General features: G+C 56.2%; 1 protein-coding gene across 2 annotated transcripts; it reads left to right on the top strand.

Annotated features, from left to right (window-relative positions):
* Positions 1-91: 91 nt before the first annotated feature.
* Positions 92-17,558, top strand: LOC100086720 (junction plakoglobin). 2 transcript variants are annotated; one of them, XM_029075884.2, is made up of 15 exons: positions 92-172; positions 6,746-6,962; positions 7,557-7,810; positions 7,901-8,139; positions 8,586-8,787; positions 9,082-9,226; positions 9,613-9,716; positions 13,653-13,991; positions 14,233-14,388; positions 14,675-14,794; positions 15,049-15,199; positions 15,327-15,448; positions 15,758-15,797; positions 16,189-16,360; positions 16,873-17,558. In XM_029075884.2, exons 2-14 carry the CDS (start codon positions 6,758-6,760, stop codon positions 16,326-16,328), a joined length of 2,217 nt encoding a protein of 738 aa, XP_028931717.1. In that variant the 5' UTR covers positions 92-172; positions 6,746-6,757; the 3' UTR covers positions 16,329-16,360; positions 16,873-17,558. The 2 variants fall into 2 exon arrangements, with proteins under 2 accessions (XP_028931717.1, XP_028931716.1); XM_029075883.2 differs by having other exon boundaries at positions 14,672-14,794.
* The last annotated feature ends 1,660 nt before the right edge of the window (positions 17,559-19,218 follow it).

The raw sequence follows: 19,218 nt of genomic DNA, 5'->3' as shown, positions 1-19,218 counted from the left end.
GCAGAAGAGGGGGCAGGACGGACAGGAGAGCGGACCAATGGGAGGGCGGGGCGTGGCTCGGGGGGCGGGGCTTGGCTGTCAGGTCTCTTCGCCTTTTGTTCGTTTAGGGAGTTGCAGGCGCTGCCAGTGTCCGGAGTAGCCGCGCCCCAGCCGAGCCGAAGCCCGTCTGCAGGTCAGCGGGGCGGGGAGGGCGTAGTGCAGCGCGGGGAGGGGGCGATCGGCCGGACCCCATCCCACCCCCTGCCCTTCTCCCCTCTGCCCCGACCCCGGGGGTCCAGGGGGTCCGTGGGGGGGGCGCCGGTCAGCTGGCCCTCCGCGGCTATCAGAGCTCAAGCTTTGGGGTGCCTCTCTCTGCGTGCGTGTCTCTCGCACATACACTCCAGCGCTTAGAACAGTGCTTTGTGCACGTAGGAAGCGCTTAAATAATAATTATTATTATCCTCCCCCCGCCTGGAGAAATCCGGGCGCACTTCCAGGAGGAGGCAGTGCCCCTTAGTGGGGCAGCTGGCTCCTATTATTATTATTAATAATAGTATTTATGGAGAGCTTACTGTGTGCAAAGCACTGTACTAAGCGCTGGGGAGTGTACACTGGAACACCAAACACATTCCCCGACCCCAACGAGCTCCCAAATTGGCTCCGGGGAACCAATTCATTATTATGGTATTTGTGGAGCGCTTATTATACGCGAAGGACCGGTGGCCCGGTCGCCACCCACCCTTCCGATAGTCTGTTGGGTCGTCACTGGGCAGGGATCGTCTCTATCTGTTGCCGAATTGTCCATTCCAAGCGCTTAGTACAGTGCCCTGCACATAGTAAGCGCTCAATAAAGACTATTGAGTGAATGAGTGAAAGGGTTAAACCTGGTGCCCTGGGGCCGGGGAAGGGCGGGGGAATGGGAACTGCCCGGCCTCTCTCCGCCCAAGGTCCAAACAACAAGCGGTCGTGTTTATCGAGAGCACATTGGGTGCAGAACACTGTGCTGAGCGCTTTTTTAAATCGGTATTTGTTAAGCCCTTACTGTGGGCCAGAAGTAGATACGACCTAGTCAGGTTGGACAGGCCACGGCCCACGTGGGGCTCGTAGTCTTAATCCCCATTTTATGGATGAGGTGACTGAGGCACAGGGAATCCAAGTGACTTGCCCAAGCGGCGAGTGGAGGAGTCGGGATTAGAATCCAGGTCCCCTGACTCCCAGGCCCGTTCTGGTTTTCGGTAGGCCACCCCGCTTGAGATTTTTTTTGGGGGTGTGTGTCCGGGACTCGGATTGGGGATGGCTGGAACTGCAGCAGGAGTTACGGGGGGTTAGACATCAGGGAGAACCTCCCTGGGAGACAGGAGTTGGGAGTGGCTCCAACTGGATTCCACCCTATTGAGCGCTTGCTGGCCTGGCTTGGGGGAGGTGCCCCAGTGGGGTGGGGCAGTTCTGGGAGAAGCCCAGCTTCACCTCCCTCCAGGCCCACCACCCTGCACGGAATGGCTAGGAGGAGCCCTAGGCCCTGGGACTTGTGCCCTGCCCCTCTCCCTGGCACCCCTCCCCATCCCGAGGGGGCGGTCCGGCCGAGGCATTTGCTTCCTCCTCCCTTTGGGGAGGGGGTGGTAACCCCTCCACCTTCCTTCTCCCGTGCAGGAAGGTCCCTCCCCCAGCCCTCTATTCAGAATTTCTGGGAAGGTATCCGCAGGTCCTGACTCCTCCTCTCCCCAGCCTCAGTGGGCGTCAGATGGGACCCAGGACCTCGGATCCCAGTGGGGTGGGGGCTCACCAGGAGATTACGGATTGGAATAATAATGGCCTTGTAACAATAATGGTTTTGAGGCCCTCCTGAGGCCACTCAATCAATGGTATTTATTATGCAATTAGCTAGAGTAGAGCACTCTACTAAGTGTTTGGGAGGGTGTCCTAAAGTAAACATGATCCTTGTCCTCAAGGATCTTATAGTCCAGATCGGGAGACAGACATTAAAATAAGTTGCTAGTAAGGGGAGCAAGCATATAAATGGTGAACTGAATATACATAGTAACCTGTAATCTATTTGTAGTTCTGTATCCCCTCTCTAGTCTGGAAGCTCCTTGTGGGTAGGGATAATGTCTACCAACTCTACTGAATTACAATTCTTGACCTTGGGCAAGTCGCTGAACTTCTCTGTGTCTCAGTTACCTCATCTGTAAAAAATGGGGATAAGAATGTGAGCCTCATGTGGGACAGGGACCATGTACAACCTAATTAACTTGTATCTTTGTCAGCGTTTTGAACAGTGCTTGGCACAAAGTAAGCATTTAAGTACCATTATTATTATTATTATTACTCTCCCAAGGGCTTTAGTGCAGTGTTCTGCACCCAGTAAGTGATTAATAAATACAACTGATTAATAGTGTTTATTAACTGTTTGTGAAGTACCACATGAGCATAAAATAGGGGGATTGAGAGGGAGGGGCTGCTGGCCCACATTTTGATCTCTGGATTGAGGCCCATTCTGGGACAGCTGTCCTGGCCCGAGAGAAGTGTGTGTGTATGGGGGGGGGGGGTGGTCATTGTGTGGAAGGGCTTTCTGACAGTGCCCCCTCTCCACTAAATGGTCAATGGTTGGAGTGCTGAACTCTCCTGAGGTTGGGAGTCTTCTATTCCAGCCCCCGCCTCCTGTTTTCCCTTTCCTTAAAGGCCCACTTCCCAGCAAGCCAGGCCGCGTAACTGGGAGAAGAGAAGGGTGAGGGCAGTCTTCAAAAAGCCGATCGAGGAGAGCCTCTGCCCTGCTGGGACAGACAGGAGGCAATGCAGTGGCAGGGATGGAGGTCAGACTCAAGGGTGTTTAGCCTCCTGGGATCGAGGGGAAGGACTGTAGATGGATTTTAGCTCATCAGTGGTTTTGGAGAGTTTGAATAGGGAGCGGAGGAAGATGTGAAGACTTTGCCCTACACTACCAACCCTTTGGGTGTGGCCCAGCCACTCCCTCCCTCTCCCCCAACTTTGGTTTTTTGACTTTTGAAGGTGTAGGGTGGAGACTGAAGGCAACTGACAGCTAAATCAGGGTGACTGGGTCTGCAGGGTGGCAGTGGCCAGCTGTTTTCCGCTTGCTGGTGGGCAGTTCCCAGTGTGGCCCAATAGTTGTCCTTTTAAGAATCCCTACTGCTGAGTTCCTCCTGCTCTAGGCCTGGCTCTTCTCCTCCGCTTTTGGGCCCTCTCTTGGCAGCGGCGGATGGAAAGGGTCCAAGGAGAGCAGGTGGGGTGGATTCCTTCTCATGCCCCTCCCGTGACCAGGGCCCTGGGCTGCGACACCTGGGCCCCTGATGTATCACAAGAGTTTTCTTAGCAGGGCGATTGATTTGAAGAGAGGGAAGTGGGTCCGTGGAACAGCCTTGCATATGTGAACAGTGTTCCTGTCCGAGAGGAGTTCATCAGTATTAAGCTCTTGAGCTGCTCTCCCCAGTGCCCATCCTGGGCCTTTAGCTTTATACAAAGTTGGTAAAGGGGGAGTGGGTGGGCCCCTGGGGCTGGGGAGCCCCCTGCAAGAATAGGTAGGGCTGATTTCTCTTTTTGGTGCATGGCTGGGCTCTGCTGACAAAAACCAGGCACTGTCCTGGATTCTTGGAAAGCTTCTTGCTTTGGAGCTGTCTGGCTGCCAATTGGATGTGTGAGAGAGAGAGAGAGAGAGAGAAAGAGAGAATATTTCCCCTGCCGTGTCAGTAGTTTCAGCTGCTTTGGTTCCAATCTGGTACCAGAAGCTTTTCTTGTTCAGTTTTTAATTCTTGGTGCTGACCCTTCCCCCATCATGGCTCTGAACACTGTGCCCGACCTGGAAGAGGAATTCAGAGTCTCTGGAGCAAGTTGGAGGTTCAGGGGTCTCTCAGGAGATAATGCTGTAGGGTCAGCCAACTGCATGCTTCTGCAAAATGGCACCCATGACATCATCACGTTATACACCCATTATGGAGGATACATCTTCTTGTTTGGTGGGTGGGAGGGTGGTGGGAAAAGGTCTGTGGCCCAAGTGGGAGTCAGGGGTGGGAATTTTGTGGATCTGTGTTGGCTCCGTGCCACCCCACCCCCGCCGGTCATAACTTTGTGGCCCAGATTTGTGCCATGGATGAGGTACCCAGCTGCCCCCTTGCCATTGGGAGGCATGGGGTGGGACCTGCAGGGTGATGACCACTCGGCTCAGCTGTCCTCCTGAGTCTCTTGAGGCCTGTGCTGCCTTGAGACCCTTGGTCCCTCCCTTCCCTCCTGCCTCAGCTTCCTCCTGTGAAATCGCCCAACTTCCCTGTCTCATGGGACTGTGAACTCCTTAGCTGCTTCCTACTGGCGCTGCCTGGGCTAGTTTATGCTTCATGCAACCACATCCTGCTGTGCCTGGCCTGCCATACCAGTCTCTCTCCCCACCCCCGGCCCTTCCCCTAGTCTCCTCCCCTCAGCCAGTGGCTTCGGTGCCCACACTAGCCAAAGAACTGCAGGGAGCCCTGCCCCAGGGAGCTGGCTCTCGTAATGGGAACGCGTGACCAGGGCTCAGGTCTGTGCCTTCCCACATCACCCTCCCCTTTGCATTGTGGGGATGTGGATGGGGCAGGGAGGGGGCTCCGGTACCTCCCCCTTTTCCCAAACATTGGGCCCAAACTGCCATCATGAGCTGGTCCTGGGCCTGGAATGTTAACTGGCTATCTTGATCTGCTTACGTGGGCTGAGGCGGTGGTCCCGAGACCCTGGGTTACGCTCTGGTTGGGCCTGAGGCCAGGAGGTCTAGGTGGTGCCCACGTCTGTCTTGCCCCTCTCTCACTTGAGCCAGGAGTTGCCTTTAGGAGACCCTGGCTCCTTCAGCTCAGGCTATCAGCGTTGGAACCCACAACCAAACAGAGCCCTTGCTGGTCCATCTCGGGGGACCCCTGGGCAGGTCCAGGAGAGTTGATCTATCTTTAGAGCTGGCTTGTCCCAGGAGGGACAGAGAGGTTCAAGAGCAGGGACACAGTCTTCCTAGTTGACAGAACCCAGCTGGCAGCCAGGGAATTTTGAAATTGAAGTGGGGAGGGGGGAGTGCTGGTGCCGGTCACTTCTTCTGTTTGGCCCCGAGTTCTGGCTTGGTAGGGGGGGCGGGGAGGGAGCAGGTGGTCAGAGAGGTTCGGCCCTGGGATCAGGGGCTGAGCCAGACTCTCCCCTTAGACAGCCTTGCAAGTATAAAACAGCTGGGAGGCAGGGGCAGAGTGTGGGCAGAAGATCCCTTGGGCTGGGCCCTGCCTCCAGCTGGGCCTGTAGCTATTTCCCGGAGGAAGACCGGTGGCTGTGCCAGGGGACCCGGGCTTTGGGCATGAAGGACCCTCAGCCCTGCCGAAGGGGTCAACTGACCAGAAACCCTCCGTCCAGTAGTTTGGGGGGCGGGGGCGGAAGGTGGGATGCAGGAAGGCTTGAGCGTGTGAGTGCCCACCGAGCTCGGCAGGCGGGTGGGAGAGAAATCAGGGTCCCCATCTTGACCCTGCACCCCCTTTCCTGTCTCCCAGCGGCTCATCCCCGCCCCCATCCCTCCCATCCCACCACCACCACCAGGTTCGCAGCTGGGCAGGGGAGTGGACAGGGCGGTCAGCCCCGGGGGCCAGAGTCCTTGACCTTGCAGGGGCTCGGCCGGCCCAGTGGGTCGACCCCTCGTCGTCCACCGCTCCCTCCCCCTCCCCCTCCCCCCCGGGTCCCGGGACCCCCAGGCCGGCCGGCGCCGGGCCTGGAGGAGGGGGCTCCTGGGTGTCTGTCGGTGGGGCCCGCCCTGCCGGCCTTATCAGGCTGAAACTGTGAGTCACCGCGGGCGGAGGGAGGGAGGGAGGGAGGGAGGGAGGCCCACTCCTGCCTCGGCCTGCCAGGGAAGGGGGTTGGCAAGGGGATGGGGCTGGGCCGGGGGCGGGTCCAGCCCGTATAAGGCAGCAGAGGCCGGCCTCCCTCCCCGTGGAGTCCCGGGGCGCTTTGGCTGCCGAACCCGTCCGACCCGCCTAGCCCGGCCCGGCCCCGAGGCTCCTTGAAGCTTCTTCCTGGGGTCCCCCCAAAATGGGCTAAATAGTAATAATGATGGTATTCGTTAAGAGCTTACCCTGTGCCGAGCGCTCTTCTAAGCGCTGGTGTATCTACGAGGCAATGAGGTTGACCCACGAGGGGCTCACAGTCTTAATCCCCAGTTGACAGATGAGGGAACTGAAACACAGAGAAGTTAAGTGATTACTTGATTCTATTTAGTTGCCATTGTTTTTAGGAGATGTTCTTCCCCTTGACTCTATTTATTGCCATTGTTCTTGTCCGTCTGTCTCCCCCGATTAGACTGTAAGCCCGTCAGACGGCAGGGACTGCCTCTATCTGTTGCCGACTTGTTCATTCCAAGCGCTTAGTACAGTGCTCTGCACATAGTAAGCGCTCAATAAATACTACTGAATGAATGATGAAAGTGGCTTGAGCAAGGTCACACAGAGCCGGGATTAGAACCCATGTCCTCTGACTCCCAAGCCCAGGCTCTTTCCACAGAGCCACGTTTTAGGCCACAGACCCTTTAACCAGCAGGGACTGGGTCTAATCTACTCCAGTGTTTAGCATGGTGCTTGGCACATATTAAACACATAATAAATCACCTGGTACATACTAAGCATATAATCCCCAGGGCAGGGCAGACCCTCTCCCAGTGTGGATGGAGGGGTCTCCCCTCTCCCCAGTTCTTTGCTGGGAGGATTGGTCTGTTCCTTCCCCGCTGACGCACCCCCCCCCCCCCCCCCCCCCCCGCCTCCGCCCGCAGCTGCCTGTCACCATGGAGGTGATGAACCTGATCGAGCAGCCCATCAAGGTGACGGAATGGCAGCAGACGTACACTTATGACTCGGGCATCCAATCCGGGGCCAACACATGCGTGCCCTCGCTCAGCGGCAAGGGCCTGCTGGAGGAGGAGGATCCTTGTAGCAAGCAGTACACCATCAAGACCACCACCTACTCCCAGGCGCCTACCCAGGCCCAGGGTCAGTATGGGAGGAGGAGGGCCGGGGCGGGGATGCCAGGGGATGGACGTGGGCTGGGGAGGGAGGGTGCCCACAGCAAGCAGTACACCATGACAAAGACCACCAGCTACTCCCAGGCACCTATCCGGGCCTAGGGTCAGTGCTTGGGGGGCAGGGATGACTGGGATCAGACGTTGGGGTTGGGGAGGTCACGCGAGCTCCCTGTCGTCAGTACCCTCTGGAATGCCAGGAGCCAGGACTACCCTCTTCCCACACCTGTGGGTGGCTGGCGAGCCCAGCTGGCAGCTTTGGGAGCAGCCCTGGCCGCGGGGCCGGGCCAGGACCCAAGTCGTCTCCTTGTCTGGGCCTAATTAGAGACCGAAGCTGTTCAGTTCTCAGCCAGCATGGGCGGGGGCCGGCCTACTCACCTGCCTGCCTCTCTCGAGGGGTGGCGCTGGAGTCCACTTCCCCGCTCTGCTATTGGCTGTGTGACCCGGGGATGACTGTTCACCCTCTCTGGGCTCCCCTCCCCTCTCCTGCCTGGGGGTGACAGCCCTCGACTTCCTCCCCCTGGGGCGCCGTCGGGGCCCCAGCTGATCATCCCTCTGCCTTCAGGGGACCTGGAGTGCCAGCTGGCCATGACGCGGGCCCAGCGGGTACGGGCGGCCATGTACCCCGAGACGGTGGAGGACCGGACGCTGCTGCTGACCACTCAGGTGGACGGTCAGGCCACCAACGTGCAGCGGCTGGCCGAGCCATCCCAGATGCTCAAGTCGGCCATCGTGCACCTCATCAACTACCAGGACGACGCCGAGCTGGCCACCCGTGCCATCCCGGAACTGACCAAGCTGCTGAATGACGAGGACCCGGTGAGGGCCGGCCGGGGAGGGGGCGGGGCGGAAGTCTGGTTCTAGTCGGACTCCTGGTTGCTGACCCTTCCCGGTCGCTCCGGCCCCTAGGTGGTGGTGAGCAAGGCGGCCATGATCGTGAACCAGCTGTCCAAGAAGGAGGCCTCGCGTCGGGCGCTGTTGCAGTCGCCCCAGATTGTGGCGGCTGTGGTCCGCACCATGCAGGGCACCAGCGACCTGGACACGGCCCGCTGCACCACCAGCGTCCTGCACAACCTGTCCCACCACCGTGAGGGCCTGCTGGCCATCTTCAAGTCTGGTGGCATCCCCGCTCTCGTCCGCATGCTCAGGTGCCTCCCCCGCCACCCCTCGGAGTCTCCCATCCTCCTCCCTCTCCACCACCTGGGATCTCCTGACCTCCCCCCGAGGTCCGACCTCCATCTGCCTGAGGTCTGCCCTCAGTGCCTGCGGTCTTCCGTAGGTGCCTCGGGTCTCCTATCCTCCCTCTCTGTACCATCTGGGGTCTCCTGTCTTCCCCCAACCCTCCCTCACCTCCTGAAATTAGGCCCCTTCTGCCTGAGATTTTCTCCCACTGCCTGGGGTCTCCCATCTTCTTTCCCCCAACCACCTGGTGTCTCCTATCCTCCTCCCAACCCTCCCCCACCTCCCTTCTGCCTGAGGTCCCTCACCCCCCGTTACCTGAAGTCCTCCCCGCCATCTGGAGCAGGCAACCCCAGGGGAAGGGGGTGGCAGTGCCGTGGGACCCTTGGTCCTGTGTGACCCCGAGCTCCCGCAGCTCCCCAGTGGAGTCGGTGCTGTTCTACGCCATCACCACGCTGCACAACCTGCTGCTGTACCAGGAAGGCGCCAAGATGGCCGTGCGTCTGGCTGATGGGCTGCAGAAGATGGTGCCTCTTCTCAACAAGAACAACCCCAAGTTCTTGGCCATCACCACCGACTGCCTGCAACTTCTCGCCTACGGCAACCAAGAGAGCAAGGTAGGGTCACCCGGCTGGCCCCCGAACTCCATATGGGTAACCCCATCCTTCTGTGTTGCTGGGCCTCTGTTCCTGCCCACCTGGCTGGGATGGGTCCCCCACTGTCTAGCCTCCATCCCTCATGCTACGGGGCTGGCCTGTTCCATCTCACCCTGGGCGTGGTGGCCCTGAACGCCTCCTCCTATCTCCCGCCCCTCTCCACCAGGATCCCTTAAGCTTTAGAAAGTCCTGGTGGAAGGCTGTGGGATTTGGGGGGGCTTCTTACCCCGTCTCATCCCTCGTCCCCCACCTCAGCTTATCATCCTGGCCAATGGAGGCCCCCAGGCCTTGGTGCAGATCATGCGCAACTACAGCTACGAGAAGCTGCTCTGGACCACCAGCCGAGTGCTCAAGGTGCTGTCTGTCTGTCCCAGCAACAAGCCCGCCATCGTGGAGGCTGGTGAGTGCTGGGGCCGGTGTTGCCCCGGGGATTACCAGCCTGGGGGACTCCTCAGAGCACCTCCACGCACACCCACACACCCTGTAATGAACCTTAATGAACCTTGGAATGTTTGGAGGGAATGGAGCAGTGGGGTTTGGAAAAGAAGCAAAAGGGTATGGTGGGCATTTCCAGATCGGGGAACAGGATGGGCGATGGTATGGTGACAGGACTGAGTGCAAGGATGATGGGCAGACATGGACTGGGGGTACAGTTGGTAGGAAGCTCAGGTGGTTTGTTGCCTGAGGTTGGGAGCTCAGATTTGATGAGATGATTTGTAGGGGTCCACAACAGGGAGCGGTGCTAAACCAGACCCCACTGATGGTCCCTTTCCCGGCCCCTGGCAGGCGGGATGCAGGCCCTGGGCAAGCACCTGACCAGCAACAGCCCCCGGCTGGTCCAGAACTGCCTGTGGACCCTGCGCAACCTCTCCGATGTGGCCACCAAGCAGGTAAGACCTCCTCACCTTCTCCCTCCTCCTTCCTTTTGTCTCCTCCCCCTCCTCCGTCTGTCTCCAGCCCTCCCAACGAACCAAACAATCCGGAATGAATGAATCAATTGAACACTTGCTGTGTGCAGAGCACTATGGGGAAGCAGCGTGGCCTAGTGGAAAGAGCCCGGGTCTGGGAGTCAGAAGACGAGCGTTCTAATCCTGACTCCACTACTCATCTGCTGTGTGGTCTTGGGCAAGTCACTTCACTTCTCTGTGCCGCAGTTCCCTCATCTGCAAAATGGAGATTGAATATCCATGTTCCCTCCGTCTTAGAATGTGAACCCCATGTGGGACCTGATTATTTTGTATCTACCCTAGCGCTTAGTACAGTGCTTGGCATATAATAAGTGTGTAATAAGTACCATTATTATTAATATTATTGCTAAGTGCTTGGGAGAGTACAATACAACAGAGTTGGTAGACACGTTCCCTGCCTACAAATAACTTGAACACTCTCATAATCTCCTTGCGGGCAGGGCCTGTGTCTTTTTACTCTAGTGTCCTCTCCCAGCAGTTTAGTACAGTTCTCTGCACACAGTAGAAACAGGGAGCTTAGAGTGTCTAGTGAAGAAGTTGGCAAAAATGACTCCCAAAGAGTGGGAGCAGGAGGCAGAATAAGGTTACAGTGGTAATAGCTTCTTCCTCACCGCTTTCAAATATACTCCTGTCTCCCCTCTCCTAAAAAAACCCTCTCTTGACCTCACGGCTTCCTCCAGTTATCACCCTATCTTCCTCCTACCATTCCTTTCCAAACTCCTCGAGTGACTTGTCTACACCTGCTGCCTTAAGTTCCTCTCCAGCGTGGCTTAGTGGAAAGAGCACCGGCTAGCAAGTCAGAGGTCGTGGGTTCTAATCCCGGCTCTGCCACTTTTCAGCCATGTGATTTTGGGTAAGTCACTTTGCTTTTCTGTGCCTCAGTTACCTCATCTGTAAAATGGGGATTAAGACTGTGAGCCTCACATGGGACAGCCTGATTACCTTGTATCTACCTCAACACTTAGAACGGTGCCTGGCAGATAGTAAGCCTTTAAAAAATACTATCATTATTATTATTATTATTGTCCCCCTCCAATCTGGCTTCTGTCCCCTTCACTCCACAGAAACCGCCCTCTCAAGAGCCACAAATGATCTCCTTGCCAAATCCAGTGGCCTCTACTCGATCCTAATCCTTCTTGACCTCTCGGTTGCTTTTGATACTATTGACCATCCCCATCTCCTGGAAACATTATCCAGGAGAAGGAGATGATTCCTCAGTCTACATCTCCAGCCCTGGTCTGTCTCCCTCTCTGCAGTCTCACATTTCCTCATGCCTTCAAGACATCTCTACTTGGATGTCCTGCCATCATCTGAATCTTAACATGTCCAAAACAGAACTCCTTATCTTCCCATGCAAATTCTGTCCTCCCCTGATTTTCCCATCATTGTAGACAGCACCACGGTCCTTCTTGTCTCACAAGCTTGTAACCTTGGCATTTTCCTGGACTCATCTCTCTCATTCAACTCACATATTCAGTCTCACCAAATTCTGTCAATTCAACCAATCAGCCCTTTCCTCTCTATTCAAACTGCTACCACGTTAATCCAAGCACTTGTCCTATTCCGCTTTGATTATTATGTCAGCCTCCTTGCTGACCTCCCTGCCTCCTGTCTCTCCCCACTCCAGTCCATACTTCACTCTCTTGCCCAGATCATTTTCAGCCCATGTTTTCCCCACTCCTCAAGAACCTCCAGTGGTTGCCCGTCCACCTTCACATCAAACAGGAACTCAGGAACTCCTTACCGTCAGCTATAAAGCACTCAATCAGTTTGCTCCCTCCTACCTTTATCTCCCTGATTTCCTTTTACAACCCAGCCTACACACTTCGCTCCTCTAATGCCAACCTACTCACTGTACCTTGGTCTCATCTACCTCGCTTCCAACCCCTTTCCCATATCCTCCCTCTGGCCTAATATACCCTCCCTCTTCATGTCTGATAATTACTCTCCCCCTCTTCAAGGCCTTATCAAAGGCTTTTCCTCCAAGAGGTCTTCCCTGACTAGGCCCTCATTTCCACTTCTCCCACTCCCTTCTGTGTCTCTCAGATTTGCTTCCTTTGTTCCCCTTTCTACTTTCCCTGAGTTCCACAGCACCTATGTAAAAATCTGAAATTTATTTATTTATATTAATATCTTCCTCCCCCTCTCCTCCTCTAGGCTGTAAGCTTGATGTGGGCAGGGAATAATATGTCTACCAACTCTGCTATATTATCATATCATACTCTCCTAAGCACTTAATAGAGTTCTCTACACTTAGCAAGCTCTCAGTAAATACAGTGGATAAATAGTAGATCTAATGTAGCAGGATCAACTTGCTGAGGAAGTGATTGAATACACAAATAAGTATATTCCCTTATTGACAGTAAGCTCCCTGTGGGCAGGGATCGTATCTACCAACTCTGTTGTAATAATAATAATACTAATTTATGATATTAAGTGCTTATTGTGACAGGCACTGTACTAAGTGCTGGGGTAGATACAAGCAACTCAGGTTGGGCACAGTCCTGATCCCACATGGAGCTCACAATTTCAATCTTTATTTTATAAATGAGGCAACTGAGGCCCAGAGAAGTGAAGTGACTTGGCCAAGGTCACATAGCAGATAGGTGATGGAGCTGGGATTAGAACCCATGACCTTCTGACTCCCAGGCCTGTGCTCTACCCACTAAACCATGCTGCTCCTCTACACCATGCTGCATGTAGCTTCCCAAGCACTTAGTTCCATGCTCTGCACACAGGTGCTCAATAAATACCATTGATTCATTGACTGAAGTATACACATGGACCTAGACTAGTAGAAGTACTGGTATTTGGCAGCCTGCTGTGTGCTGAACCAGTCAGTCAGTTGTATTTATTGAGCACGTACGGTGTGCAGAGCATTGTTCAGAGCCTTGTAGTAAAGTGCTGGGATGAACACAAAATAAGCAAAATGAAACACGGTTCTTGACCTACAGAGAGCTCGCTGTCTCAGTGGGAGAGGGCAGACACTTGGAAAAGAAATAAATTAGGAAAACAGTACAGTTCACAAGCACTAGGGAGGGGTCTTCTAATTTATTCAGGGAAGGCTTCCTGGAGGAGGTGGACTCTCCAGAGGACTTTGAAGACTGGGAGAGCTGTAGTTTGGCAGATTTGTGGTTGAGGGAGTTCTGGACTGGGGAAACAGTGGGAGAGGATGGAGGTGGGAGAGTTGGGAGCAAAGAGTTGAGTTTGGGAAGAGTGAAGAGTACGAATTAGAGAACAGCAGAAAAAGAGAGCTCAACTAGTCGGGGAGACTTCTGTACAGAGTCATAATGTATTTCAGTGACTTATTCATGTCATTGACAATCATTTATTGAACGCTTCTGTGTGCAGAGCACTTGGGAGAGTACATTGAAATGGAGTTACTAGACAGGTTCCCCACCCACAATGAGCTTGCTGTCTAGGGGAACCGTAAACGCCTCTCTACCTCCTTCTCTATCCTCTTGAGTTTTCTGTTTGCCCATGTCTGATTGTAATAATAATAATAACTGTGGTATTTGTTAAGGGCTTACTGTGTGCCAAGAACTGTTCTAAGCACTGGGTTGGATACAAGTAAATTGGGTTGGACACAGTCCCTGTCCCACATGGGGCTCACAGTCTTCTACAGATGAGGTAACTGAGACTTGGAGAAGTGAAGTGATTTGCCCAGGGTCCTGCAGCAGACAAGTGGCAGAGCCGGGATTAGAACCCGGGTGCTTCTGACTCCCAGGCCCATGCTCTATCCACCATACTGCTTCCCTGATGGAGTTGTTGCCCCCATAGGCTTGGCCAGCGGGGCCACAGCCCTCGACCGACCCCACCCCCTCCCCGGGCTGACCCTCCCTCCCTGGCCTCCCGCAGGAAGGTCTGGACAGCGTGCTGAAGATCCTGGTGAACCAGCTGAGCCTGGACGATGTCAACGTCCTGACCTGTGCCACGGGGACCCTCTCCAACCTGACCTGCAACAACAGCAAGAACAAGACTCTGGTGACGCAGTCGAGCGGTGTGGAGGCGCTGATCCACACCATCCTCCGCGCCGGGGACAAGGACGACATCACGGAGCCGGCCGTCTGTGCCCTGCGCCACCTCACCAGCCGCCACCCCGAGGCCGAGATGGCCCAGAATTCCGTGCGCCTCAACTACGGCATCCCCGCCGTCGTCAAACTGCTCAGCCAGCCCAACCAGTGGCCTCTGGTCAAGGTAGCATGGCCGATGCTGGGGGCGGGATGGGGAGGGGGATCACGCTGCAGAGGTAGCGTCGAGGTGGTGGCCGTGATCTCCCATGGGGAGGGTGGGTGGTGTGGGCTGGTGGAGGCAAGGGGATGGCTGGAATGGCCCGGATGGATTGGGATCATGGGATTAGATGTCTGGGGGAAATTCTGTGCTCAGGAATGCCCAGGCTCACTTCCCCCATGGTTCTGCCCTCCCCCTGTTACCCCAGGCAACCATCGGACTGATCCGGAATCTGGCCCTGTGCCCTGCCAACCACGCCCCCCTGCAGGAGGCAGCAGTCATTCCTCGCCTGGTCCAGCTGCTGGTCAAGGCTCACCAGGATGCCCAGCGCCACGTGGCTGCGGGCACGCAACAGCCCTACACGGTGGGTGTCGGCCTGGAGGGAGAGAAGGGGCAGGAGGAGACCCTGTCTTGGCCACTGAGGGGCTGTCAATCTGACAGGACCACAGGCATACACACACACACACACGGCTGGAGCACCAATTTCCCGGTGGGCTAATCAGAGAAGGCTTCCCAGAGAAGAGGGATGGATGCGCTGTGGGGAAGTGGCGCTGTCGGGGGCAACTGTCCAGGTGCAGATCGGGGCTGGGTTCATGCCCGCTGACTGCTCCCGGCTCTGATGTGCCCCTCTTGCCCCCTGCTGCCAGCAGGACGGTGTGAAGATGGAGGAGATCGTAGAGGGCTGCACGGGTGCCCTGCACATCCTGGCCCGGGACCCCATGAATCGCATGGAGATTTTCCGGCTCAACACCATTCCGCTGTTTGTGCAGGTGCCACAAAGGTCCCACCCTGGGTGTTGGGGTGCTAGCTGCCCCCCCGGCCCCGTCTTCCCTTGGCTCCTGGGAAGACCTCTGTTCCCCCTCTGTGCTGCAGCATCCTGGTGACCAGGGGTGGACACCCCCGGCCCCGCTCCACCTCCTCCTGGGTGGGTCCAAGCTGGGAGGGCTGTTGAGCTTACGTGGTGGAGGCTGGGTGGGGATCCTGGAGGTGCCCATCCTGGCTTGACGCCAGCTGCCCCCCTCAGCTGCTGTACTCACCCGTGGAGAACATCCAGCGTGTGGCGGCCGGTGTGCTATGCGAGCTGGCCCAGGACAAGGAGGCAGCTGACTCCATCGACGCCGAGGGAGCTTCGGCCCCCCTCATGGAGCTGCTGCACTCGCACAACGAGGGCACCGGTGAGGAGCAGTTCCGGCCTGGCTCGTTAACCCCAACCACTCCATGGGGACCTGGGGTGGCTGAGCTGGGGGAAAGGGAGGGGGACTCTACTAGCCAACCTCCCTGACCCACTGCCCCCTCTTCCAGCCACCTACGCTGCTGCCGTGCTGTTCCGCATCTCTGAGGACAAGAACCCCGATTACCGCAAGCGAGTCTCCGTGGAGCTGACCAACTCCCTGTTCAAGCATGATCCAGCGGCCTGGGAGGCTGTAGGTGTTCCCGCGGGATGCTGGCCTCCCTTCCCTTCCTTCTCTCAATCAGTCGTATTTATTAAGCACTTACTATGTGCGGAGCACTGTTCTGAGTGCTTGGGAGAGTACAACATAACAGTTGGTAGATATGTTCCTTGCCCACAATGAGCTTACAATCTAGAGGAGACTGTGGAGACCCCCCCTTCATGTGCAGAGCCTGGACTAGGCTGAGTGTTGGTTTTCTGGGGAGAGGTCTTGGGGACTCCAAAGTGACCCCATGTGTGGAGGGAGACATTGGGTCCTCTGTCTCTTCTCCTCTGCCCTCAGGCCCAGAGCATGATTCCCCTCAACGAACCATATACAGATGGTGAGTACAGGGATAGAGGCCAGAGGCGGTGACTGGGGGTAGGGGGGTGGGAGAGAGAGAGAATATGTGTGTGAGTGTGTTGGGGGGGGTGGAGAAGGCTGGTCCTTGTGTGTGTGTTGGCAAACTGAATCATTGCGGTTGGTTGCAAGGGTCCCTCTGGGCCTGTAGCAGGGCTGGACAACCCCTAAAAATAACTGTGGGGCCTTGTGTGGGGGCTCTGGGCTCTGGCCAGGCTGGGGAAAAGGAAGCCAAGGCCTGTGGGGGTTGGGGCGTGGGAAGGGGGGGGTGGGGGTGTGTGTGTGTGTGTGTGTGTGTGTGTGTGTGTTTATGGATGGGCCCTGTCCTGATCCCCTTTCCCCCTGCCCCCTTCCGTTCCTATCCCTCCCGACAGAGCTGGACGCCACATACCGCCCCATGTACTCGAGCGACGGCCCCATGGACATGCACATGGACATGGATTGCGACTACCCCATCGACACCTATAGTGACGGCATCCGCGCCCCCTACAACGCGGACCACATGATGGCCTAACCCCTTTCCCCCAACCTGCCACACTGCCTGCGGTAAGGCCTGCCCAGTCAATCACTGGGAATTATAGTTGGGGGCTCGCTGGGAGCATGTGCTGTGCTAAGTGGTTAGGACAGTGCAGCATAATAGAAATGGTAGGCAGGGTCTCTGCCCTCAAGGGAGCATACAGTCTAGTCTTGCCAGCCCGATCTTCCCCTCCCCCTCCCTCCGTGACCACCGTCCTCCCTATGGGAATAGCTACCCTTCCTTGCTCCCCTGAGCCCTTTCCACCCAACCCCAGGGGAGGGTGGCACTGGTCCCCTAGGGCCTTTCTGACCATCCCTCTGCCTCGATGCCCAACTTATCCCCGCCATGCCAAGTCGTGGATGATTTATGTTCTCCCTGACATATGTTTCCTCCATCCCTCCTGCTGTAGTTTTGAGCCATGTAGTTTAGTCTTGCCTTCTGAGATGCAGAGAAGGGAAGCAGAGGTTCAGACGGGGGGCCGGAGACAGGGAAACACCCCCCTGCTCGCTCAACATGACTGTGGGCCTGTCGTTGTCCATAGGTGCTCACCGATCAAGAGGGGCCTGCGGCCACGCGGGCCGAGATGCTGCAGCGGAGCGGCAGGCCTAGCGACACAAGTGCCTGAGTCACTGTTGGGTGGCGTGTGCGTGGATCCCTTCCCCGTTTCTGGTCTTTGTTTTGGGCGGAGGCAGGGGCAGCGCCCTGACCCCATCCTCTGAAGCTTCAGTAAGAAATAACTGTCCTGTTCTGCCCCGCCCCAACCCCCGCCTGGCACAGCCTTCCTCTAGCCACTCTGCCCCCAACCCCAGAGGCCTTGGGGCAGGGAGCAGGCCGGGGCCCAGTTCTCTGCTGGATACTGTTCCTGGTTTCAGCCCCTTCCCACCCCCCAACCCATCCTTCTCCTTCCCACCTCCCCCTCTGCTAAGGCCTTTGTGAGCTCCAGCCCCTCCCAGGTGGTGAAAGGACTTTAACAAGCAGCAGAAACCCCTCCCCACCCTGGTTCTCTCCGGGCAGTGGCCAAGCGTGGGGCCTCCCTTTCCCCCGTCCCCCTCCCCCAACTCTCCCCGGTGTGGTGAGGGGTCTCCAGCTAGGGGCGGCAGCTGGTCCGCGGTGGGGGTCGGGAGGGGGGAGCCGCCGGGTGCTCTGAGGTTTGGGTTTAGGGTTTGTATCGACCAAAGCGAACAATAAAAACGACAAAACTCTCTGCCCTTGAGGGAAAGGGGAGGGTCTCTTTGTCACCTTGTCTGTCTGTGGGGAGGGGGAGGAGAGTTGGGCAGGGTTCCTCACACTATCTTTGTTCCTTTGGGCCTTGTGGAGGCACAGGGACCCAAGCGCCGACAGGCTCCTTCTGTCCTGGAAGTTGTGGCCATTCAGGCCGGCACCCAGAAGTGGTGGCCACCTATGGCTAGGACCTTCACTGTGTTCTCCCAGCCCTCACTCTGCTTCCCGCATCCCTGCTTTCCCCGCACACCCCCAGCAGCGTGCCTATAAGGACTCCTGGCCTGCAGTGGTGTGCCATCCCCAACTCTTGGACACAGTAGGCCGTTGGTTGCAGATGGGTTACGGTGAGGTTTGCTTGCCAGCGACTGGCCCTCGTGAACCGTCCCCTCCTTGGATGGGCAACTGGAGGCTGGAAGGAGAGAAGAGAAGGGCAACAACAGAGTAAGAAAAGTAGCGAGGCCTAGCGGAAGGAGCCCAGGCCTAGGAGTCAGAGTATCTGAGTTCTAATCCCAGCTCCACCACTCGTCTGCTGGGTGACCTTGGCCAAGTCATATGGCTTTGCTGTACCTCAGTTCCCTCATCTGCAAAATTGGGATTCAATACCTGCTACTTAAACCGTGGGCTCCATGTGGGAACTATTTATCTTGTATTTACCCTAGTTCTTAGTGCAGCGCTTGGCACATAGTGAGCACTTTACAAGTAACGTTATTATTGTTATTATTATTATTATTATTAAAGAGTCCCAGTTCAAGAAAGTGAGCCTGGCTCAGCCTCCTACCTTTATCCAGCTGTTGCCTGAAACAGAAGCAGCGTGGGCTGGTGGATAGAGCATGGACCTGGGAGTCAGAAGGATCTGCGTTCTAATCCCGGCTCTGCCACTTATCTGCTGTGTGACCTTGAGCAAGTCATTTCTCTGTGCCTCAGTTCCCTCATCCTGTAAAATGGGGATTAAGAGCATGAGCCTTTGTGGGACAGGGACTGGGTCCAACCGATTAGCTTGTTTCTACTCCAGCGCTTAGCACAGTGCCTGGCACATAGTAAGTGCTTAACAAATATCACAATAATTATTGTTGTTGTTATTGTTATCATTATTTGAGCTGCCTGAACTGGCTACTTCACATCTTGTCACTCTGCCTATCGTCTTGTCCCATCCCTCCAGCCGGTCTCCTGCAGGAAGAGCCTCAATGACGTCAGGCATTCGTGCCTCAGGGGATGGTGTTGACTCCTCAAGAACTCTCCACCCAGGTCTTTCACACGCTGGGCCTGGAGTTCATAGTTCTTGGGGAGGGGCAGGGTGCCTCCAGAAGGAATGATTGAGTCATCAACTCCCTGCTGACTCTTTGCTCTTGGGAGGGTGGGGCTTTATCCCAGTCCTGGTTAGAACCACTGGGTTCTAACCCCGGCTCTGCCACTTGTCTGTTGGGTGGCTTTGGGGAAGTCATTTAACTTCTCTGGGCCTCAGTTACCTCATTTGTAAAAGGAGTGAAACTGTGAGCCCCACTTGGTAAAGGAACTGTGCCCAACCCGATTTGCTTGTATCCACCCTGAACACTTAGTATTCATTCAATCGTATTTATTCATTCATTCATTCAATAGTATTTATTGAGCGCTTACTATGTGCAGAGCACTGTACTAAGCGCTTGGGATGAACAAGTCGGCAACAGAT

Source organism: Ornithorhynchus anatinus, chromosome 11, assembly GCF_004115215.2.
Source record: "Ornithorhynchus anatinus isolate Pmale09 chromosome 11, mOrnAna1.pri.v4, whole genome shotgun sequence".
Taxonomy (NCBI): Eukaryota; Metazoa; Chordata; class Mammalia; order Monotremata; family Ornithorhynchidae; genus Ornithorhynchus; species Ornithorhynchus anatinus.
This window is presented reverse-complemented; position numbering and strand designations above follow the sequence as displayed.